Source organism: Micromys minutus (assembly GCF_963924665.1).
Source record: "Micromys minutus genome assembly, chromosome: X".
Taxonomy (NCBI): domain Eukaryota; kingdom Metazoa; phylum Chordata; class Mammalia; order Rodentia; family Muridae; genus Micromys; species Micromys minutus.
Window position 1 is genome coordinate 26,607,473 of NC_137970.1, and position 24,898 is coordinate 26,632,370.

The 24,898-nt window shown below is 39.7% G+C and overlaps 1 protein-coding gene across 1 annotated transcript; it reads left to right on the plus strand.

The window, feature by feature from the left end:
* Positions 1-1,232: 1,232 nt before the first annotated feature.
* ZRSR2 (zinc finger CCCH-type, RNA binding motif and serine/arginine rich 2) lies at positions 1,233-23,487 on the plus strand. The gene is made up of 12 exons (XM_080909687.1): positions 1,233-1,505; positions 1,854-1,933; positions 3,367-3,448; positions 5,237-5,345; positions 6,068-6,154; positions 9,486-9,524; positions 10,229-10,347; positions 16,185-16,398; positions 20,042-20,097; positions 20,624-20,683; positions 20,772-20,881; positions 22,846-23,487. Exons 1-12 carry the CDS (start codon positions 1,465-1,467, stop codon positions 23,355-23,357), a joined length of 1,509 nt encoding a protein of 502 aa, XP_080765813.1. The 5' UTR covers positions 1,233-1,464; the 3' UTR covers positions 23,358-23,487.
* The last annotated feature ends 1,411 nt before the right edge of the window (positions 23,488-24,898 follow it).

Consider the following 24,898-nt stretch of genomic DNA (forward strand, 5'->3'; position numbering starts at 1 on the left):
TGCTAATCTAATCCTTTACATTACAAAGTACACTTTACCCATAATACAGATACCCCTGGAGGCTGCTATTGTTTGCCATTTTCTTATTGCATATGCATATATTTTCTTTCTTTCTTTTTATTAGATACTCTGCATTTACATTTGAGATCTTATCCCCCCTCCCACCCCATCTCCCTCCACATGTCTTCAAGACTCCCTCCTAATCACCCTTTCACCCCGTTGCCTTGGCATTCCTCTACATTGGGAAAACGTGTACTTTCTGAACCAAAGGCCTCTTTTCACACTGATGCCAGACACTGCTATCTTCAGCTATATACGCAACTGGATCAATAGGTCTCTCAAAGTGCGCACAAAGGTTGGTGTTTTACTCCATGGGATTTTTGGAGGGTTTGGTTGGTTGATAATATTGTTCTTTCCATGAGGTTGCAAGCCCTTTCAGCTCCTTCAGTCCTTTCTTTAGCAACTTCATTGGGATCCCCATGTTCAGTCTGATGGAAGCATGCTCAGCTGTATCTATATGGCTCTGGCAGAGCCTCTGAGGAGGCATCTCTATCTGGTTCCTGCCAGTAAGTACTTGGATTTGGTGGCTCGCATATGTATGTATTTTTAAAGATTTATTTTATGTATGTTCATAGCGAGCTTGCAGCACAGGATCCCCTGGAACTGGAGTTACAGATGGTTGTGAACTGTCTGGTGGGTGCTGGAAACCAAACTCGTATGTTCTACAATAGCAGTAAAGTGCTCTTAACAGCTGAGCCTTCTTCTCCAGCCCACCTCCCCATTGCACAAAGGCATGGGGTAGTAGCAGCCAATCTCTAGATAACCTCGCCTTGAACTTTTAGTCGAGTACAAAAATTCCCGGCTTCCCAGCACATTTGAGTTTCACCTCCAGGCGCCTCAGCTTGTTTCTTCTCTTTCCTTTCCTTCCAAGCACAACTCCAGCACAGGCGGAACTAATCCCCTTCACCCGCACTTTATGTGGATCCCTCTCTGCTTCTCAGGAGTAAGGGAGCACCATGGTAACAAACCTGCCTCCTTTGGAACTAGAGCCAGCCAGCTTTACAAGGAGGAGGCGGAGTCTTAAACTGTGTCTGGGGCGTTGATGGGTGGAGCCGCGGAAAGAGGCGGGACCTGGAGGCATCTCCGAGGGATTTAGATTGGCAGATTGAGGGGGTGGAGCTAGGCCTTTAACGCCTTGAATTCTGGGCAAGGGCTGTTGCTAAGGCGGCCTGGAGGCCCTAAGGAGCCAAGGCCTAAGTTTCCAGTGGTGGGGAGAGCTCTGGAGGTGGCTTTGGTGAGGAGGTATTTTCTCCGGCCACGGCGCCTGGCTGACTAGCGGCGGGAAGAACTCCCCCCCCCACTTCCGTCTAGGGCCTGTCCTGCTGGCTGCGCTGAGTGGGCGACCGAGCACCTGGGCGGCTGCTTCCGCTTAGACCTTGCTGCGGGAGAGAAAGCGACGGCAGAATGGAGGCGGCGGGGCCTACCGCGGTTCCACAGAAACTGAGGTATAGGAGATGATGAGTTGAGGCGATCAGGGCCTCCGCTGCACGCGTGGGGACGAATAGTAATCCGCTGTCCCTGGCTGTCCCGGGCTGCCGGAGTTGTTCGGGGAGGCCGGAGGGGGACAGAAGGAGGATTGGGGGACAAAGCAACCGGAGGCTGGATGGTAGCGCGGGTAGCTCGCCTCCAACCTTCACCTCCGAACGCTGTCCTAGGTAGGCCCGAGCCTGAGGGTGGCGATCGCTCACGTGTGTGTGTGTGTGTGTGTGTGTGTGTGTGTGTGTGTGTGTGTGTTTATCGCTCACTGTGGTTGTGTGTATGTGTGTCTGTTTGCTTGCTTTTCAATCTTCCAGTCGTAAGAAGTACTTGGCTCTCCGGAAGAAGGAGAAACGGAAGAAACGACGGCAGGAGCTCGCACGTCTGAGAGATGCAGGTAGTAAAAGGCCTTCCTTGTTCTGGATTTGAAATTGCCCCCTCTGTACCTCCCCCGCCCCCAATATGGCCTCAAACAGGCTGGGACCCTCGGAACACCATCTTTCCCTTGATGGGTGTCGCCTCAGGAATCCACAAATACTCCAAGGGAGCAGAGACCACAGATTCCAGCTGAAATTACAGAGTGAAAGCTTGGCTTAGTGTCACACCCTCGATGAAAGTTTGGCTTAGTGTCACACCCTCGAGGATACGAGGCTTCTCCAGTAGTAATTCTGTTTTCTCAGAAGTTGGCCAACCACAAGGGTTGGTGAACCCAAGCTCATCCCAGAGGCTTAGACCCTCAGGGTTTTCTTTCTCCCAGGTGGGGCTGAGGATTACTCTTTGGACTTTGTTCCTCCTGCCTCTGCCTTCGAAGTGTTCGGGTGACAGAGATGGGTGACCATGCTGGGTTGTATTTGATCATTTCATGCATGCTAGGCAAACACACCCCCCAGCCCAAGCAACTGCTCCCTCTATTTCCTGCCAGAACTCGAAGTATAAAGCCCATCTGAGCAGCCAACCACCATACTTTTTGACCCTCACATGACAGAACCCGATATTTTATGTGTTAGATTTATAAATTTAGTAGATGTGTAAAATTAGATGTTTATAAAACAATCAGGCACTTATAAATACAGTATGTCATGAGTATTGTTGTTACCATTGTTTAAAAGAAGGGAAAAAAAAAACCTAACGGGAGGGTAGAGGGATGGTTAAGAACACTGGCTTAGCCAGTGCTGTGGTAGTGTATGCCTTTTATACCAGCACTCAGGAAGGAGAGTCAGGGGGATCAGAGTTCAGGGCCAAAGCCCAGCCCCTATGTGGTAGCTTACAATTACTTTTCTTTCTTTCTTTCTCTCTCTCTCTCTTTTGTTAGCTTTTTATACAAGTTTATATATTCAACCCTCAATCCACAAACCCTCTACACAACAAGATTACATCAAAAGACAAAGATACAAACTGCCCTTCTATATGAGATACTAGACCTATAAAATCCTTAATGTTCATAGCTATTTAACGCCAATAAATATCACCTGGGTCTAGTTAGTTCTTGGGAACCTCCATCTTGCCATGACCTCCACCCTCCGTCCTCTCTACTTTTCTTTTTAAGGTTTTTTGTTTTTTTTTTGTTTTTTTTGTTTTTTTTTTTTTTTTTTTTTTTTTGAGAATCAATAGTCCTGGCTGTCCTGGAATTTACTGTATAGACCAAGCTGGCCTCAAATTCAGAGATCTGTTTGCTTCTGCCTCCTGAGTGCTGGGACTAAAGGCTTTACTACCATGCCTTAAATTTAGGTGTTTACCATAATTGTAAAGGTTAACTATTTATATATTTTTAGTGGATAATTGACCAAGGATTTTGAGACTTAATTTAATAAAACATTTGAATTTCTACAGAATTGTCACAGAAAGAGGAGGAAGAAGATCCTCTTGCTGAAGAAAAACAATTAGAAGAAGAAAGGTTGTTGGAGCAAGAGAGGTGAGTACTAACTGAAGCACTTATCTATTATTTTATTGTAAAATTATTTGTCTTTACCAACTAGTAGAGGCTTTTCATATAAAATCTTATAAAAATGGGTTTTAGAAAATAACCTATTATAAACTAAATCCCTACTGACAGGCTAAAGTTAGGTGTCTTTTATTTTTTAGACAAATCCAGACTAGTCTCCAACTCAGGATCTTCCTGCCTTAGCCTACCAAAAGCTGGAATCACTGGCATGTGCCATTGTACCTATTTTGTTGTTTTTTTTTTTTTTTTTAAAGTGGAAGTATTTTTTATTGCTTTTGCTGATTGGTAAATAAACATATTTTAATGTTGACATAAAGACCTAATTCTAATGACACTATAGCATATGTTGTATGGATATAGCATAATTATTTACAATTTTTAGTCTTCTGTAGTTCACCAGAGTGGGGACAATATGTTGATGAGAGCTGCTCCGGCTGTGGCAGCAGGAATGATCTAGAAGTAGCTGCTCCAATTATGTCTGTAGTCGGGGAGCAGGTGCTGAGCTTCATTTTTCCCTTTCTCCTTACTATTCAGTCAAGAACCCCAGTTCAGAGATGGAGGTTCATTTAGAGTAACCTCAGTTAATACTCCTGGAACCTCCCTCAATACATATGACCAGAGCACTGTTTCCTAGGTGTTTAAAAATCTACTCAAATGAAGATTTTAAATGAGAATCTTGTACTTTTGAATGTCTGGGATTAATTGATTTAAGGTAACATTACCTTCGGGGGAGGGAGAGGAGTTGTTGTTTATATGTTTGTTTTAGGCAAAGGTCTTGTTTTATAAGTTCAAATTAGCCTAGAACTTGTAATTCTATCTCAGCTTTTCAACTGCTAGGACTATTGGCATGTACTACCTAACTAGTTTGTGCATTTTAAAAGTCAGTTTTATGATTCTGGCTCTAAAAAATAAATGTGGCATCTTTATAACATTTGAGTTTCTATTCAGTTGAGTCAAGGGATACCTGTGATTTGCCTTCAAATATTTAAACCTCTGGGAAAAAGTTATGTTGTGAGTTGTGAGCATGACTTTAAGACAAAAGTTTTAAGAGAGCACTTATTTTGCTGTTTCAGCTTATCCAAGTGTGGTTCCCAGCACCCACATGGTGACTCAGAATCATCTGCAACTCTATCTATTCCATCTTTTCACCTCTTTTTTGCCACCAGGCATGCACATGATACCCATGCCTACCTGCTGGCAAATGTTCATCCACATACAAATAAAGCAAAGGTTTTAAGACAAGATGAAATGGAGTCATAAAAGTAAATTAGGAAATATACATTCAGCCAATGTACATCCCAGCACTGTGGAGGCAGAGGCAGGTGGATCCCTGTGAGTCCAACATAGTCTACAGAGAGAGCTTCAGGACAGCCAGGGCTACAAGAGAAACCCTGTGTCAAAACAAAAAAAGAGGATGAGGAGGAAGTAATGTTTGTAGGAAAAGAAGGCATATGCTAGGAATAATGCTATGTGAATGTAAAAATTCACATAAATGCTGTTTTGACATGTTTTCCTGAGATGAAAATCACTGATACTTTCTTACAGAAAGAAAAAGTGCAAATGTGTGTGAAAGCTTGAAGTAGTAATTGGAACTTATTTCTGTCCAGGAAGATAGTTGCTTTTCCAAGAGCCACACTCCCATCTTCACTGCTTTATAGAAAATATGTTTATATTTCTATGCCGTATATTGGTTTCATTTTCCCTACATTCTAGATTAATTCCCATTTGTTTTTCCTGACTGTGTCATTATATTAACAGGCAAAGATTACATGAAGAATGGTTGCTGAGGGAAGAGAAGGCACAAGAAGAATTCAGGGCAAAGAAGAAAAAAGAAGAGGCAGCTCGAAAACGGAAGGAAGAATTAGAGGTAGGGCATTAAGTATGTAGTTCACTGAATAAGTGCTTAGCTGAACGAAGTCTCTTTAAGAGCTGTTTGTCAGGAGAAATGATTGATGGCTCAGAGGTCAAGTGCACTGGTTGCTCTTCTAAACAACTTGGATTTGAGTCCCAGCACCCCATGGTGGCTCACAACCATCCATAACTCTAGTTTAAGGGTTTCTAATGCCGTTTTCGGGCCTTTAAGGCACCAGGCATGCATATGGTACACACATATAGATATAGGTAAAACATCAGTATATATCAAATAAAATAAGATTATTTAATAATAAAAATAACAGGTGTTTGTTATGGGGTTGGAAAGATGGCTCAGTAATTAAGAACACATGCTGCTTTTTCAGAGAACCTGGCTTCTGTTCCCAGAACCCACACATGAGCTTCAGTATGTTCTCACACACATATGCACATACATTTCACAGGGATATTCACACAGATAAAATCTCTTTTAAAAAGTTGTCTTTCTTGGATATAGAGCTCAGTTACACAGCTTTGCCAGACATGTGCAAGGTCTTGGATTCCTTCCTCAGCGTGTGTAAACAAAAAGAGCTACATCTGTTAATATAAAAAAATAGAAACTGATATTGTCTCTTTTGTCCATGAACAATGTTTCTAAAGCTTTTCAAATATGTACTCTGTACGCCATGTGTTTTTAAGAATGAGTAAAAAAAAAAACCTTCTCTTTTTCCTTTAAAGAGAAAGTTAAAGGCAGAATGGGAAGAACAACAGAGAAAGGAGCGAGAGGAAGAGGAGCAGAAACAACAAGAGAAGAGAGAAAGAGAGGTGACTTCTGTTGTAGGAGGATAGAGCCCTGAGTATCTTCTTAGTGTGCAAGTGTGCATGTAAAGGGTTTTTGGATTCAGCAGTGGGCGTATCAGGGCTTGCGTTTGCTTTTATTTTTGCTCATGCTCTGTTAATTTGGAAGGAGTCAGTTTTTGTTAGAAGCACTACACTAGTTTCTGAATGGTTCTCTGAGTTGTACAATGAAGATATTTTTACCTTACTGTTTATATTAGAGATGGGTGAACATTTTCCTTAAGGGATGGGACATATTTTGGGCTATGATGTCTGTATGGCTTCTGTGGACATCCAACTCTGCCAGTGTACCCTAAAGCAGACATAGATAGTATGTCTGAATGATGTGTCTGTGTTCTAGTAAAACATTTCTGTAAACCAGGCAGCTGGCCCTGCTTTACACTCTGTACCACCCTATAGCATGTGTTACCTTCCTATGGTTCTGTTGTATATGTGGTATATGTGTTGAGTTTATCACAGAATAGTATCCACACTTACTTAATTCATAAGAGACTTAATAGCTAATGAATATAGCTATTAATAGCAAGAATTAGTTTAACTAACATTAAGGAATTAAATTATTTTGTTATTAAATTCTGGTATCCTATCTCTTTCTGTTGTCAGAGCAAATGGCAGTCATTTAAGAAATTCTTTGAGAAACCTGTGCCCACTTTAGGGCACATGCTACTGTCCTTTCCTTACATGTTTCTCTCTCTATCTCTTAATGCTTATACTTAAATCTTTGTTAAAACCTTTCCTTAATAATCCCCACCATTGCTTAAAAAAAGAAATTCTGTAATGTATATGTATATCTCGTGTACATTTTCTGGGATTCTTTTTAAAAGATTGGTTTGTTTTGCTGCTGGTTCTCAACAGTGTATTTATTTCAAATATAACACACACAGTTCATCTTGCCTTGGCTGATTCATGAGGGTACTTATTCCCTTTACTACACTAAATTTGAATGGCATGACATTTCATAGTCACTCATCTTATAATGACAAGAGATGTATGTGTTGACCTTCTAATAATGGAAAGATGGTAGCAGTCTCCACAATAGTGTTGTGTCTCAGATGGCAGTTCCAATGCACATTTTTTGGCACCATTGTTTGAGCACTGCCTTCCAGATGAGGCACTATCCAGATGAGGGCATTAGGGTCAAAAATTTGTCTGGAATGTTGTACTTTACAGAGATGAATCAATTCCTATTTTAACAGTAGAATATTCAACTTTCAGGGATCAGGTAAAAGCTAAGGCTTCTAAAAGCATTTGGTATAAAGGGAATTTGGACAGAGACAAAAATAGCAGTGAAATGCACACAGTAAGGCAAAGTGGGTAAAATGAAATCCATTCTAGGCATATATAAAGGAATACAAAATTGTGTGTTTTATTTACATGCTTGGACAGAGACAAAACAGCAGTGAAATGTACAGTCTCAGCTCTCCTTGAGTGACTTTTCTGGATGGGAGCAGATCATACAATAGGATGTTAGGCTTATAAAGAAATAAAAGGAGAGTTCTGTGAGGAAGTGATGTTTGAGATATTTAGCACCTGAGTGTAGAGATATTGGGAGGAAGGGCCCTGATGGCACCCGAAACTTGGGGACAAGAGTGTGGGGAGCATTAGGGAAGATCAGAAGGGGCATATTATAGTTGAAAATAGATTTTTCTCTTAGATGATACATCCTGATCACAATTTCCTGTCTGTCTACTCCTCCCAGTTACCACCCACCTCCCTTTTCCCAGATCTACTCTGCCTCTGTTTCCTGTTCAGAAAAGAGCAGGTCTCCAAGAGCCAAAAGCCAAACAGAAAAACCAAAGAGAAACAAACAAGATACGATAAATTGAAAGCCCCCATATTGAGGCTGAACAAGGCAACCAAATAGAAAAAGAGTCTCAAGAACAGACAGAAGATTCAGAGATACACCCATCCCCACTCTTAGGAGTCTGACAAGAACACCAAGCTAACAACTATAACATATATGTAGAGGACATGATGTAGACTCACGGAGGCCCTGTGCTTGCCTCTTCAGTTTCTGTGAGCCCAGGTTGAGGTTGTGCACAATAGTAGGATTTGCTGAAGGAGACAGAGGCAGGAAGATTGCAAGCCTCTTAGATTTAAAGGTTTTTACCATACTCTGATGGGAGTTTTTGAACAAGGAGTGACTTCAACCTGTTAGTAATGTTACTTCCAACAGACTATCCTAATTTTTCTACAATGAACAGGGGCCAGAGAGGAAATTGGATGACTGATTATAATATGGGTGATAATGGTATTTACATGAGGTCAGACCCTCAAACAGGTAAGCAACACCGTTAACTAGACTCTAGCTGGCAAATTCTATGGAAGGAAGAATGGAAGGGGAGCTGAAGCTATGTTTTAAGGTGTTTTGGGGGTTTTTGTTTGTTTGATTGTTTTAAACAAAGAAAATGACAGCACCAGTTACTGAGGATATTTAGGTTGGGTGATGGGGGTGAGTAGATAGAGGAGAGCGAGAGTTCTGTCTTGTGAGTGGGGTATAGCTTAGTGGTAAAAGTAGAACCTTTAGTTTGGTCTCTAACTTCTAACCAAAACTAAACTCAAAAGAACATTAAGCTACAATAACTTTTGGTGTTTTGTTCAATTTTGCTTTGTTTTGTTTTTGAGACAGGGTTTCTCTGTGTAGCCTTGGCTGTCTTGGAACCTATTTTGTAGATCAGGCTGGCATCAAACTCAGAAAGATCCACCTGTTTCTGCCTCCCAAGTACTGGGATTAAAGGTGTGTGCCACCACAGCCAGCTGCTACAATGACATTTATGTTGCCAGAACGAGACAGACTTACCAAGTAAGCAGCTAAACACAGTCATATGTATGGTTTTGAGGTGCTAAGGAACTTAACTTTGTATGTATTTAAAGTCACCTAGTTAGAGATTTATTGTTGCCTTGTTAGACTTCTATATAATTTTTCCTAAATCCTAATTCTGTCCCGTCAGCTGTCATGTTTTTGCTTCTGTCAAATATTTGTGATGTTTAGTCTAACTTAAAAATATAGTTATTACTACGTTGAAAACCAGAATATAGTATTTATGTACAAATATGTTGCTGAAGCTATTATAACTTAGACATTTGCAATGTGCTCTATTCAAATTTCGTATTTGAATAAAAATTCTAAGCTATATATCTTTTTAGGAGATATATGCCTAGAAAGGAAATCAGAATCAGAAGCCTTTTGTATGTGTGTTCATGTGTGTTGTCATATATGAGATTAATAACTAGAGAAACCAGACATGATTTATCTGACATCTGGTTTTCATTAGTCCTATGTTTACACCACTTATAGGAAGCTGTGCAGAAGATGCTGGATCAGGCTGAAAATGAGGTATTTTCAAAACCTTTCATTAAGACTTCGAGATAGCTATGTTCTAATTATCCTAGACTTTGCGGGGGTTGGGGGGTGGTGAAGCAGGAGAATGACCACAAGTTTGTGGCCAGCCTGGGCTACAATAGACTGTTGCTTTAAAAGAAAAGACTTTGAGATCAAGTGATATTTCATTAGAAACAGTAGTTTAAATAATATGATTTTTGTGGTAGGTGGTTTTGATTATTTCTGGATACCCAGAACCACTTTTATAACCCTTCAGTTATATATAACAACAGAAGACAATTGATGTGTTATTGAATCACCTCATGGGCTATACTTGTATCCAGTACTTAAAATGTATGTAAGTGACATCACATACTGCTGGTCCCAATGGTTGGCTTACCTACCTTCTTTCTGTTGGCTCCCTAAATCCATAGACCCTTTTCAGAATAGATGGGTTGAAGAAGACCTTCGTGACTATATCTGGTAACATTAGGTGACCCTCTCCCCAAATGAAGACAACAAATGACTGGGAGCCAAGAGAGAAATACAGCTCATGTTTCTGAACAATTGCCTATAGAGTCTTGATTCCTTATTATGATTTAACTACGCATGTCTATTTAGGAAACCATTTGTATTCTGATTAAAATATTTGACTACTTGGAGAAACTGTCTTTCATGGACTTTTACTTCACCAGTAAAGTCATGGTTGTTTTTAACAGTTGGAAAATGGTGGCACCTGGCAGAACCCAGAACCGCCCATGGATATAAGAGTACTGGAGAAAGATCGAGCCAACTGTCCATTCTACAGTAAAACAGGAGCTTGCAGATTTGGAGATAGGTAATGGATTTTGCTTTGTGTGAAAATGAAATTATGGAAAGTGTTGGGATTTTGGAAGAGGCATAGACTAGTCTGATATGTTCACCATCAGGTATGTGGTACTCCCTTGCCCTGCTTACTAAATGGGCTTCACCGAGTGAACCCTTTGCATTCCACAGCCTTAGGAAGACTTTTTTTTATTCATTGGAAACATTTTTTATATAATATATTCTAGTTATGGTCTCCCTTTTCCAAAATCCTCCTAGATCTTCTTCCAGCTTTCACCCACCAGAATCCACACCCTTTTTTTTCTTTCTCATTAGAAAATGAGCAAGCATCTAAAAAAAAATAAAAATAAAACAGAATAGGATAAAATAAACAGAAAAATACACACACACACACACACACACACACACACACACACACACACATACACAGATAGACACATTCCCACATATAGAAATTCCATGAGAACACAAAATCAGAAATGTGTGTATGCATACATATACATGCATACACACATATGTATATATATACATATGTATTTATATATTATTTATTAACAATAATATATAAAAATATTTATATATATTTATATGCAAAAGACATGTATGGGTCAAAAGACCAAAACCCAAACCAATCAACCAACCAACCAACCATAAAGCAATGTCTGAAGTATTATGAAACAAAAAGCAAAACAAAAATCCTGTCAAAATGCCTTTGAGTTTGTTTGGTGTTGGCCATCTACTGCTGGGCATGGGGCCTGTCCTTAAGTGTGGTTTGTAGGCCCAGTGATACTTTAGGAGGACCATTTGCTTGTTTGTTTCTTTCATGCTCACATGAGTCCCAGAAGGATAACTTGGATAGGGGAGATTACATGTTAGAAATGATTAGGATATCCAGAAGTATTTTTTCAAGAGTAAACCTGTCCCCTAAGTATTCTTTTCCAATTTGGCATGGGTATAGGGATGTTTATGAAAGATGGTGTTGTAGCAAGAAGAGGAATAGGCTCTTAATTCTCTGCTGTCAGTATGTTCAGACTTAGGAATCAGCTCCTTGGGCTTTGCGGCAGTGAGAAAGTTTACTTAAACTCTTTACATCTTAACTTCTTCATCAATGAAACGAAGATGATACGTAATCCCACCTTTTTGAGGTTACTTGGCTGACCTGAGCATAATGAAGACACAGGGCTGGGTGCATGGCTCTTGAGTTTTCATCACTTTTATTGTTCATTATTTTTGTTGTTACTGTGGTCATTTTTTGATATGGTCATGTGTCCTGCCCTCCAACTTCTTTTTTTAAAGGTAAGATACATAGTCATAGTATTGATGTCTTCAGTCATTTAGCAAATCGTTGAAACCTACTATATGTCAGGTAATGATGATGTTTTATACTATGACTTTATGTATAAATCAAAGTAAGCAAATGCTTCCTAACAGTAAGCATCTGTCAGAGGCATAGTCTAATTACTATTTATTCACTCTGTAGAAAAGAAGTTATTATCTGAATCTCTGTTTTTCTTTTTCTTTCCTTTCTTTTTCTTTGTTTTCTTTCTTTTTCTCTTACTGTGTAGTGGGCTTGAAACTTGTAGACATCTATCTCCTCTGCCTCCCAGATGCTGAGATTAAAGTGTGTGCTACCATACCCAGTAATCATTTGGTTTCTTGAGACAGTCTCATGGAGCCCAGGCTGACTTTGAACTCTCTATGTAGCCAATGCAGGGTTTGGACTACTGATCCTCTTGCTGCCACATCACAAGTGCTGAGATTACAGTTGTGTGCCACCATGCACAGCTTATTTTTTATTTCTCAATAGTAATAGCTTTAGGCTGGAGAGATGGCTTGGCAGTTAAGAGCATGTGCTGCTTTTCCCAAGGGCCTAGGTTTAGTTCCCAGCCTCCAGATCAGGCAGCTCAAGGGGATCTGACACTTGTTTGACTTCTACAGGACTGTATACTCCACAATACACACAAATACACATAATTGATAAAATCTTTTTTAAGAATTAAAAGACAATAATAGTTCCCAGCCCTGATTACATAGTGGAATTATGTAAAAAGGAAAAAGGCTAAACAAAATCATGTCTCACCTCAGATTGAGTAAATCAGAATTGTAGAGACATGTGAGAGTTTTGAGATGCTCTCAGGTATTTCTAATGTGCTTTAGGATTGATGTATAATCATTAATATCTTGTGGATTTGATGGCTAGAATTGTGGATTGCCTGCTTATCTGTGACTTGGAATCTGGTAAAGAAGTAGAAAGGCCTGGGGAACTGAGAGAAAGGAGGCTACCTTCCTTTTCATACCTTGAGAAACATTTTCTCAAAAAAAAATTCAATCTGTAGAAGAAATAATAAAACATAGCTTAAGAGCCAGTGAGATGTCTCTGTGGGTAAAGGTGCTTGCTGCAGAGCCCGATTACTTGACTTTGATCCCTGGAGCTCCGTGGTGAAAGGAGAGAACTGACTCCCCCTAGTGATCCTCTGACTTTCACATTTGTGCCATGGCATGGTACATCCACACTCAAAATAAATATTGATCTGTACAAAACACCTTCCTCCAAAGAAAGATGGTGGATAGATGGCCAAATGAGCCCCAATTGTGGTTCACATTTGCATGGGCAGTTGAACCAAATTGCCTTTAAGGTTTTTCAGCTGCTTTTATTTATGTTATATTTCTAACACTTCCTTGAAATTTAAGATCTGTAGAAGCCAGATTTAGGGTTTTCCTGACAGCTATGAGAAGAGTATAGGTATATTAGTTTTATGAAAACTGGACCTTGTGAAAAATTGAGTGGCCTTTCAGGCTCTCAGACACCATTTCTGACAGTCATTCAAAAAAAAGACAGTAATCAAATTACTTATTCTTGTCATAGGCATATGAAATTTTGCCATCACAAACTTCAAAGTGTGAGATAGTAATGAGTTGGGACATAATATTGTATGAACTTAGAAGTTCTGAAAGCCAAAGCAGTCTTTTCAGACAAATACACTGTTTTGCTTCCCTTTTTCAGAGAGGCCAGATCACTTAACTTCAAGTGACACAGCTGGAGAGAAATATTTCCTTAACCTAAGCGGTTTTTTTGGATGCTTGCTTTTGTTAAACTTTTTGGTTGTAGTTTTTTTTTTTTTTTTTTTTTTTTATTCTTTGGTAATTTCATACACGTCTGTAATATATTTTGATCATACTAACCTCTATTACTCTCTTACCCCTCAGGATTCCTTCTTTCCAGTACATCCTCCTTCTCTTTTAATGTCTTTTCTTTTTTTTTAAATAAACCACTGAGTTTAATGAGTGTTGCTTTGTATGTGTACAAGTGTGAGGCTATTTACTAGATTATTGGCAACTTACTCATGACGACATCCCTAAACTCACCTCTACCCAGCAGTTGCTGACTGCCAGTGACAAGGTCTTTAAGTACCTTTCCCCTATCCATGCTAGGATGTTGATGGGCTTGATTGTATTGCTGTGAAGAGACACCATGACCAAGTAACTCTTAAAAAAGAAAGTATTTAATTGGTGCTAGCTTACAGTTTCAAAGTGTTTAGTCCATAATCATCATGGTGGGAAGCAAATAGACATGGTGATGGAACTTTAGCTGAGCACTTAATATCTTGATCCAGAGACCACAGGCTTTTGAAACCTCAAAGCCCATCCCCAGAGACATATCTCCCCCTATGAGGCCACACCTTCCTAATAATTCCCTAAACAATTTACTAACTAGGCACTATGCATTCAAACTGCCCCATATTGCAAAGGTAACATAGTTGCTTTGAGTTCCTGAATGCAACGACCATGTTGTGTCTAGAAAAACAGTGTTTCACAACATTCAATTCCATTCATCAGCTCTTATGTTTTGCTTTCTGTGATGCTCTCTGGGCTTTGGAGCAGTATAGAGATAAGCATTCAACAGGCACTTATTCTTAGCACTTTGGCCAGTTATTAACCACTGTCCATTACAAAAAGAAGTTTCTCTAATGAAGGTTGAGAGCAGCAATAGTTAGGTGCTAGGCCACAGAGGTACTTTAATTACAACTTTGTTGTTGCTTTGTGACAGGGTCACACTCTTCATGAGTCATCTAGACCTCACTATATAGACCAGGATAGTCATTGTCCAGGCTAGGGTTTTTCCCCTTCAGTATTTCCTACTTTTAAACTTCCTATGTTTCTCTTTAAGTTTGTCTTACTGATTAGAACCTCAACCAGAAAGTTTTTATTTAGGACTTTGAACTGTGTCATCTCTACTGCTGCACTTCAGGAGAAGGGAGTAAATAAGAAAGTGAACACATGATTAAAAAAGAATTACTCTGAAATAGCGTAGGTAGCTTAACCTTGTTCCATTTTAAACGTCAAAAAGAAATTGTTCATCACAGTTATTAGGTACCTTCAGTAAATAAAAATTAAGTTATATTTATTATTCTTTCTAATTGACCATATGCCGAATTAACCCAGATTTCTAGGGCCTTGCTCTTCTCAGTCACATGACTTGGGAAGGTGTGCTGCTTTAGGTTTCAGCTGCCTTTGTGTATTGGATTCTTTTCTTGTTGCTGTGGTAAAATATCCAGCAATTTAAGGGAGAAACTTGGCTCATAGTTCCAGGTTTACAGCCATCATTGTGGGGAAGTCAAGGTAGGAGGGACTTGAAGCAGTTATTTAAGAATGTAAAGCAGTGATTTAATGCATGCTTGCCTGTGCTGTTTGACCTCTCCAGTTTATACAGTTCCGGATTTCCAGGATCCCCTACCCAGGGAATAGTCTCACTCATAATTAAGGTTGGCTTTCCCACATCAATTAAAGTGCAAAGGCAGTCAATAGTCAATCCCTTGCAGACATTCTCAAAGGATAACCTGACAATCCCTTATTAAGACTCCTTTCTCTTGATGATTCTATATTCAAGTTGACAGCACTAACCACTTTGCAAAGTGAAAAAGTACAAGTACCATCAGCCCCACTAGGTTGTTAAGGATCAGAGTGGAAAAAATATTTAAAACTGCATGAAACTTTAAAATGTTATATGTAGATAAAATGATAATACTTGAATAACTGGAAAATTTTAAATTACCATATTGTCTCTTTTAAAAATAGAACTTTAAAATTCTATTTATCTGTCTGTCTGTCTATCTGTCTATCTACTTAAGGTACTAACTTATAATACTGGTTGGCCTGGAATTTACTATGTAGGTCAAGCTGGTGTGGCACTCATAGTGATCTACCTGCTTCTGCCTCCTGGTTTCTGGGATTACATGTCCACTACTGTGCCCAGCTTAAAAAATTAATTATTATTGTATGTTATTATTGCATTTGTGTAGGAAAGAGAGTAGTGTGTATGTGCGTAGTTCATGTTTGTTTGCTTAGGAGGGGGATATGGAGATCTAGGTACTAAATCCAAATCATTAAGTTTATGTAGCTAGTGATTTTACCCACTTAGTCATCTCACTGGTCCAGATTTCTATATTCCATAGGCATGAAAATAAGTTGAAGATGGTATAGAAGCAAAAAATACATTGCTAATTCTTACCTTCTTGAGTCTCATGTACTGTATCTTATTCTTGTCACTGCAGTCTGCCACATGACCAGGCCTTTGTTTTCCCAATAGTTCAACATAGAGAAATCTCTTTGAATGTATTCAAAGGCTCTTGAATAGCATATGGCCTTGGAAACCATTTCTAATCTTATATTTCAGTAAGAAACCAGCCAGTTTTAGAACTTCTTTCTTGGGTGCTGTAATTGGGCCTCTAAGCAGTGTTCATTGTCCTGAAGTTAAGTTTAAATAGCCGTGTTACTTGAGTCTTGATCTCAGAGTTAATGGTAAGCTTTTAACGTTTGATTTTGTTATTGGACAAATGCTTTCTTCTGCAGGTGTTCACGTAAACACAACTTCCCAACATCAAGTCCCACTTTGCTGATTAAGAGCATGTTTACAACATTTGGAATGGAGCAGTGCAGGAGGGATGACTATGACCCTGACTCAAGCCTAGAATACAGTGAAGAAGAGACCTACCAACAGTTCCTAGACTTCTATTATGATGTCCTGCCCGAGTTCAAGAGTGTGGGAAAAGTGATTCAATTTAAGGTACGCACAGACTGGGACAGGGCCTGACACATCTCCTGAAATAAGCATACCTGGCTCACGCTGGTCACTCGTCATGTTCTATATGTCTGAGGCTGAGCATGGTTAACTTGGTAAACTTTGCTTGTTAAACATCACTTGCTTCTCTTCCTTTCCACTCCCCTACCCTGGGCAATGCCATGCAGATACATTAAGAAATTGTAAACATGTGTTGGCATGTTTTCTGAATGCTAGGGCCTGTGTCGGAAAGGACTCTTCTTTAGTGCCTTTGTGTTGCAGCTCTTTTCAGAAGTTGAATTCACTGTCAGGCCTGCTGTACCTAACCATTCAAACCTTCACTTAGCTGCTGTTTGTGATGGACATGGGTCCTTTCCTTAACCCCGTTCAGTGCCCCACCCAGAACCATGTTTTTATATATATACCAACATTCAGGGTGAGATGTGGCCCCTGCTGTTTTAGGGACTCAGTCAGTGAATCCCAACTTGTAGGCCTCTTACCTTGTCTGTGATTTGATCGTATCTGAACCTGAATGACTTTGTTTCATGACAATAAGAGAAACTTAGTTTGGAGAAAAGTAGAAATAAATTCTTAGGTCTTTTTTCTTGCTGTCAGAATGAAAGTATACAGTTGGACTAATCAAGTGCCATGGATATTTAAGAAATCTGAGATTACAATCTGCTTTCCAGATTTAAAATATATTCTTTAAAATTTGTTTTCCAAACAAGGGGAAACAGCATTATAAAAAGATGAAGGAGAAACTAGAAAAGGGGGATTAAATGGCGAGGGGAATAGGCATTTTGTTTTAATAACATTTAAATTTTAAAGGTTATGGTGGTGCACACCTTTGATCCCAGCACTTAGGAGGCAGGGCAGGCACATCTCTGACTTTGAGGCCAGCCTGGTCCTCTGAGTTCTAGGATAGCAAGGCTATACAAAGAAAACCCATCTCAAAAAAAAAAAAAAAACCAATAATAAGCAAATAACAGATAAACAGATAGGCTGCACAGAGAAATCCTGCCTCAAAAACCCCAATAAATAAATAAGTAAATAAATAAATAAATTACCTAGTAGATAAAGTTTTAATTTATAAAAAGTAAACATTTGTTCTCCTCTCGGGCTGGCATGATGACTCAGTGAGGAAAGGCACTTGACAAACCTGAATTCAGTCTTCAGGACCCACATGGTAATAGGAAGAGAACTAACTGTTGTAAACTGTCCCCAGACCTGCACATGCACACTGACGTGAGCAGAGCATGCACGTACATGTAAATGCACAACAAATTTAATGTTTTCTTTGAATTCGATTTTTGTGGCATGTGCTTTCCTCCTTCTCACTGCTCACAGAATAAGCACTAAAGATAAGCAGTAAAGTGGAAGCATTCAGTCATTCCTGCACTGTTCCGCATGGAAGCAAGCACCAGCTAATGAGGCAGTGTAGTTTGCTCTTCTGATAGATGTCACTTGACTTGTCTGTGCCTCTTCCTTATCTCAAGTGACACTGGTTTACATCTGTGGTTTCCCACATATAGCCCCTGGATCTTGCTGCTTCTGTGACGTGGCAATGGGAAATTGTTTTCAGAATTTCAGATTGGTAGCTCAGTCGCAGAGTGCATAGCTAGCAGTACAAGGTTCTGGGTTGTGTCCCCAGCACAGGGATGGATGGGGCTCTCAGGGAGGTTAGTGGAAGTTGCATTATTACCTGTAGCACACTGCATCTACTCATGAGAACCCTTTACCCCCTAGAAAGCAAATAGGATGATAAGGCACATGCTAATCACGTTGACAGTTATAAAGTGAAAAGGTCTTTAGTAAATTTATGGTACAGAAATGATCAGAACATTGAATTCATTATATAAAATCAATAGGTCTTGGGAATCATGAGACTAAATTATTGTTATTGTCATTACCTGGTTCCGAGGATTGAATGTAGGGGGCTTTTACACACTGGGTAAAAGTGCTGTAGCACTTTTTATTTTGAGACAGGCTCACTATGCAGCTCAGGCTGGCCTGGAACTTGTAGTAGTCCTCCTGCCTCAGCCTCCTTGTTACTGGGATTTTAGACACATGTCACCAATCCTGACTGGATTAACTGATTTTTAAGGTCCCTTGTCATGGGTGACATGGACTCTTGAAGCCCTTTAGTCTTCCTTCTAAAGATGGCATTACAAATTGAGTAGGATCCTGTCCCCCTTTGGGTGTTCTAATAACAATACCCTGAAGCAAAACAGAATACCTTCATTTTGAAGATAAAAGCTAAACACTAGTGGGGATATGTAAGGACCTTTTTATATGTCATTTTAGACAAATCAAATTAATAATTTTTGAAGGCATTGATCAATTATTTATCCCTGCTTATAGTAGGAGCAACACATATGAACAGGAGGTATTATTCACAGCCACATGATATAAGTTCTATTAATATCAAGATCAAGTAGAAAATATGTACTAGTAAGCAACTACTCCCAAGAACAGCTCATGTATGGCATAGTGAAGTAGAAACCCATAGATCAGCATGCTCCTTCTGTTTATGCAGACTAGAGAAGGCCTTATATCTACAGACATGGATTTGTGAATGGGAAATTGCAAGCACTGTGGATAAGTATGAGCAGATATATAAGTATGATGATTTGATATGTATAATATATAGTAGTTGAGTTATTAAGCTTGTATTACTTGAAAAAGAATAAAGAATACCATCTATATAAAAATTGTAGAGCCAGGCATGGTAGCACTCTCCTTTAATCCCAGGACTTAGAAGGAAGAAGTGGATCTGTGAGTTCAAGACCTACCCATAGCGAGTTTAAGGACAACTACAGTTAACAAAAACAAACAAAATATGGAAAAAAATCTGAACACACTTGCAGGTACTGCTTTTGTTCCTTTAAAATTCTGAAAGTTTTTCCTGAGACAGGCTCCCTCTGTAGAATTTTAAAGGTACAAAGCAATACCACCAGCAAGTGTATCCAGACTTTTGACATTGTGATATAATGTCATCTACAGAGTTCATGCCTGAGAACTACAGTTGAGTTAACAGAAACAAACAAAAACAAAGTGGGAAAAAATTTATAATGTTTTAATTAAGTTTGTGATTTTTGTGTTTGGTCACATTTCTGTCAACTCGTAGTCCATAGGAGGCTACACGTTGGCTATATTCAGACACACCTGAATGTGTATATATTTATATATACACACACACACACATACAATTTTGGTTAGTATATATTTATGTGTATGATATATTTTCTGGCATATAATATATGTATGGCTATATGTGTACTTGTATCTGTGAAAGTCTACACATATACATAAAATATATAGTCCAAACAGAAACACACACACACACATACACACACACACACACCAAGTGCTCATCTCTCCAACCCCTGAATTGTTTTACTGTACATGTTATGTACATTTTATGAAACATTTTATACTTAACAGGGTTTAAAAAACAGACAAGGATCAACAGAGACCATACAGTTGAGGTCTGTAATTTTATTAGGTGCTTAAATCTGTCTTGAATCAATAGGAAAATGTGTTGCCTATCTTTGGACTCTGAAGGACTATTTGAATGGGCAGAGTACATGTGATGGTTTGCTGCTTTTGAATGTGTGTGTGTGTGACAGAACTATTTTTTGATCCTTAGGTTAGCTGCAACTTGGAACCTCATCTGAGGGGCAATGTGTATGTTCAGTACCAGTCGTAAGTATTGTGGACACACATCTTCGTGCTTGATCATTGCTTCTTTGATGTCTGTCACAGCTTTGCTATGCATGATACTTCTCAAAATGTCAATATAAAGAGTTCATTAAACAGGCACGATTTGAAAATAATACACTTTTATTTCACTTTGTATAATTCTGTAGTTTTGATTCTTTTATATAGTATAATCTTCATAACTAAAATACAGACTGAATAAGGGCTAATTGGAATAGAGTAGAAAATGCCAATCCAAGGTACAAGGGGTTAAAGCTCCAAATAGTGTGCACTTGACTAGATAGCAATATAGTTACTAAGTCATTCCTGCATGTGATGCCATTTTTCTGATCAGTGCCATTGTTGTAAGAACAGAAGTTCTATCTGAGAAAGCATGGGTTCTAACAAAGGGAAACACTTTTGTAGATTTAATTGTCAAATCTTGCAGATTAAGAAGCCTTAACTCTTCTAGCCAATTTCCATGTGATAAAACTTTTCAGAAGTCAATGACAAAGGTCTCTGAATAAACTAGGCTGTGGGAATCTGAATGCTCTGAGGACTACCTAGGCTATACAAGAACTGAAGTCCTACAGTAAGTGGACAAGGGGGCTAATTCAGAATAGGTTTGCTATGCTTATGAGAGTTACTATAAAGCACACTCTTTGATTTTTGCTTCCAAGGGAAGAAGACTGTCAAGCAGCTTTTTCTGTATTTAATGGACGATGGTATGCAGGACGACAGCTTCAGTGTGAATTCTGCCCAGTGACCCGGTGGAAAATGGCAATTTGTGGTAAAAGCCAATGTAGTGGTACCCCTTCCCCATGGCTGCACTATGCAAAAGGGATCTTTGTAGGAAGGAAACATTATTTTAAAGGGATGAAGCACAGTTTTTGTCTCACACTACAGATGAGTAGAGTGGTTATATAAAGGATGCCAGTTTAGATCTATTACAGGCCTGTGGGTCACTATATGGATGACGTAAATGCCTGAGGTCACAATATACCAGTGATGGAATTACTACTTGAATCTCAGTCTTCATATCCTCAGTCCTGGGTTTTGAGTATGAGAGTGCAGCATCTAAACTAAAGATAACCACATTATCCATGTTGTAGTTTCAAAGGTGTTTTCTATTCATTGGCTTTCCTCACTTGAGCTGTTTGTTTCCGTCTCGATCCCTAAGGAATCTTCCATCATCACCACCACAAATATTACCCCTAGCTAATATTTCCCATGTTACTTGATGTAAGTGTGGATAACTTTAGTTATACCTTGGGTGCTCTCAGTTAAACTGACTCAGCTGAGAGCGGCTGCCAAGCCAGGAAATGATTTAGCACTGCAAAGTAACCAGCTGCTTTGAAGCGCTCATCATTTTCTGATTTCTAAGAGTGCCTAGCCAGATGAGTCTGGAAGTTCCCTAGGTGAAGAGACACAAAGCTATAATACCTCAGGGATGTGCTTCTGCCCTTTGCCCTGGGTTTTTCTGTTCTTCCCAGGTGCTTAAAACCTGAGTAAAAAATATGTAATTGATCAAGCAAGTCTAAATCTTCAGAAGCCTTCTCTTAATGGATGCTGTCATTTAAAAAACACTTATGATGGACATGGATGTTGCCACCTTTTGTTCCAAAACTTGTCTAGAGAGGCCAAGGAAGAAGGATTGTGAGTTCAAGGCCAGCTTGGACTATATAGTGAGACCTATTCTTGAAATAAATAAACTAATTTATTGATTTATTTTAAATGATTTTTAAAAAAGGAAGGGCTAGACAGATGGAATGTGACATGGTACACATATATAAATGCAGGCAAAACACGTACATAAAATAAACCTTTAAAAGTTTTAAAAATAAACAAAAAAAAAACTGGGTAGCGATAGCACACATCTTTAATCCCAGCACCCTGGAAGCAGAGGCAGGTGGGTCTCAGTGAGTTCTAGGCCAGCCTGGTCTACAGAGAGAGTTCCACGAGAGCCAGGGCTACACAGAGACACCTTGTCTTGAAAAATCAGAATCTCTTTCTATTATATATATATAAAGCAAGGAATTCAAAAACTCCATATATATATTGAATTCCTTGCTTAGGAAAATGAAAACCACCCTCATCCGCTAAGATTAAGAATCAGGCAAATAAACAAGATGGTAGTGTATTCTCTTCATCGGTGTTAGTTTCGCAAGTTTCTAGACTCGGTTTGAGTCCATGATGCTTTTGAGTATAACTGAAATCTCCAAACCAGGAGTTTGATTTCCTTTAAAACAAAGTATAAACAGCTTTCCTATCATCGTTCCCAGTAGTTATTAGTCTCATTATTGACTTCTGCTATATTTTCTTTAGAGAAATCTCTATTTTGATAGTTACCTATTTTTAATAAGTTACATCTTTTTATTATCCTGCTATAGACGTTCTTCATAGATTCTCTATACTAGTACCTGATCACAGAGGGCATCTGCAAATACTTTCAGCCACAAATTTCCTTTATCTCATTTTGTATGTGTGTGTGTGTGTATTTTAGACATAGGACCTCATGTATCCCAGGCTGGCCTTAAACTCACTATGTAGCCCTGGCTGAACACCAGAGTGACTCAATACTTGGGTATTGTGTTATTCTTACTATGTAAAGAACATTGAAGGATTCCCCCCACATGTGTTAGACTTTCCTCAGAGCAGTGTATGCTTTCAGAAAAAAATTCATCTGAGACTTCAGAAAAAGAATGAATTGTGGTAATGTGCAGTGATAATTGCTGCCTCTTCACTTGCCCTCAGGTTTATTTGAAGTACAGCAGTGTCCTAGAGGAAAGCACTGCAACTTTCTTCACGTGTTCAGAAATCCCAACAATGAATATAGGGAGGCTAATAGAGACATCTACCTGTCTCCAGATTGGACTAGCTCCTCCTTCGGTAAGAACTCAGAGAGGAGGGAAAGAGCCAGTCGTTATGATGAATACTATGGCAGGTCAAGAAGAAGAAGGAGCCCAAGTCCGAACCTCTCATACAAGAGAAATGGTGAGTCTGACAGGAAGAGCAGTAGTAATTACAGGGTGAAGAAATCCCACAGACATCGAATGAAGAGTCGTGAGAGGCGCAGTTCACCTAGTAGAAGAAGAAGAAAGGATCACAGTCCAGGCCCTTGGAGCCAGAGCAGGAGGAGCCGCTATGGCCGGAGCCGGAGCCATAGCCATGGCAGGAGCGGGAGTGAGAGCCAGAGCCACAGCCGCAGCAGAAGCCGGAGCCGCAGCCGGAACCGGAACCGGAACCGTAGCCGGAGCAGGAGTTGAAACCAGAGTCATAGTCATAGATAGCCATAGCCGGAGCTCATCAAGGTCCAGAAGTGGTGGCAGGAGGAGGTCAGGTAGTAGAGACAACCACCCAGAGTCCCAAATCTAAATAAACTTGGTTGTTTTTAAATACGTCTGTCATTTTGTGGCAGCTACTTACCTGTATAGATTGATGCTAGCCAAATGCTCTCATGTAAATCATACTTTTGATAAATTATATACACACACATGAAATTACTTGTAATCCTAATCTTGAGAACATTAGTTAATGCTGGAGTAATGCTTTAGTATATTTTTTTTCCGTTTTCTGTCTTTGTGCCACCCCCTTCTGTGTGTGTTTGTGTGTGTACCATAAGTGAACTTTTAGGGGTCAGTTACACAATGGGATCCAGGGATTGAACTGAGGTCATGAGGCTTTTACACCAAGGACCTTTACTCACTGAGCCATCTTGCCAGTCTACCTTTTTTCTTGTTAGTCCATAGCCTTTATTTTTGCTTTATGCATATAGGTGTTTGGCCTGCATGTATCTATGTATACCACTTGTGAGCCTACTGCCCAAGGAGGCCAGTAGAGTTATGTCAGGTCCCCTGGACTGGAATTATAGATGGTTATGAGCTAGCTGTCATGTGGGTCCTAAGAATTAAACCTAGATTCTCCAGAAGTGCTCTTAACCACTGAGCCATCTTTCCAGCCTGACATACTTTTTTTAAAAAAAATATTTTATTGGATATTCTCTGTATTTACATTTAAAATATTATCTCCCTCCGCCCCCGCTCCCATCCCTCTTCCCTCTCCACTTGCTTCCATGAAGGTGCTCCCTTTCCCAACCACCTTCTCCACTTTAGTGCCTTGGCATTCTCCTACACTGGGAAAATGTGCCTTCACTGGACCAAAGGCCTCTCCTCACATTGATGTCAGATACTCCTGTCCTCTGCTACATATGCAGCTATAGCCATTTGTTTCTCCATGTGTGCTCATTGGTTGGTGGTTTACTCCATGGGAGTTTTGGAGTGTTTGGTTGATAATGTTGTTCTTTCCATGGGGTTGCAGACCCTTTCAGCTCCTTCAGTCCTTTCTCTAGCTCCTTCATTGGGGTCCCAGTGTTCAGTCTGATGGTTAGCTGCAAGTATTCTCAACTCTATTAGTATGACTCTGACAGAGCCTCTGAGGAGGCATCCATACTTATCTGGTTCCTGCCAGTAAGCACTTCTTGGCATCAGCCATAGTGCTTGGGTTTGGTGGCTCCATAAGTGGTGAATCAGCCTCTGAATGATCTTTTCTTCAATCCCGTTCCTTTATTTGTCCCTGTATTTCCTCCCATGAGTGTTTTGTTCTCCCATCTAGGAAGGACTGAGGCATCCACATTCTGGCTTTCTTTCTCTTTGAGCTTCATAAGGTCTATGAATTGTTTCTTGGGTATTCTGAGCTTCTGGGGGGCTAGGATCCACTTACCAGTGAGTGCATAGCATGTGTGTTCTTTTGTGACTGGGTTACCTTACTCAGGATGATAGCTTCAAGTTCCATCGATTTGCCTAAGAAT

Excerpts from the sequence above, each read along its gene's own strand:
- ZRSR2 (XM_080909687.1), top strand. The coding sequence starts at position 1,465 with ATGGAGGCGGCGGGGCCTACCGCGGTTCCACAGAAACTGAG. Across the intron at positions 10,348-16,184 it reads GCTTGCAGATTTGGAGATAG|GTGTTCACGTAAACACAACT; the intron begins GTAATGGATTTT and ends TTTCTTCTGCAG. Across the intron at positions 20,098-20,623 it reads GTGTATGTTCAGTACCAGTC|GCTGTGGGAATCTGAATGCT; the intron begins GTAAGTATTGTG and ends TGAATAAACTAG.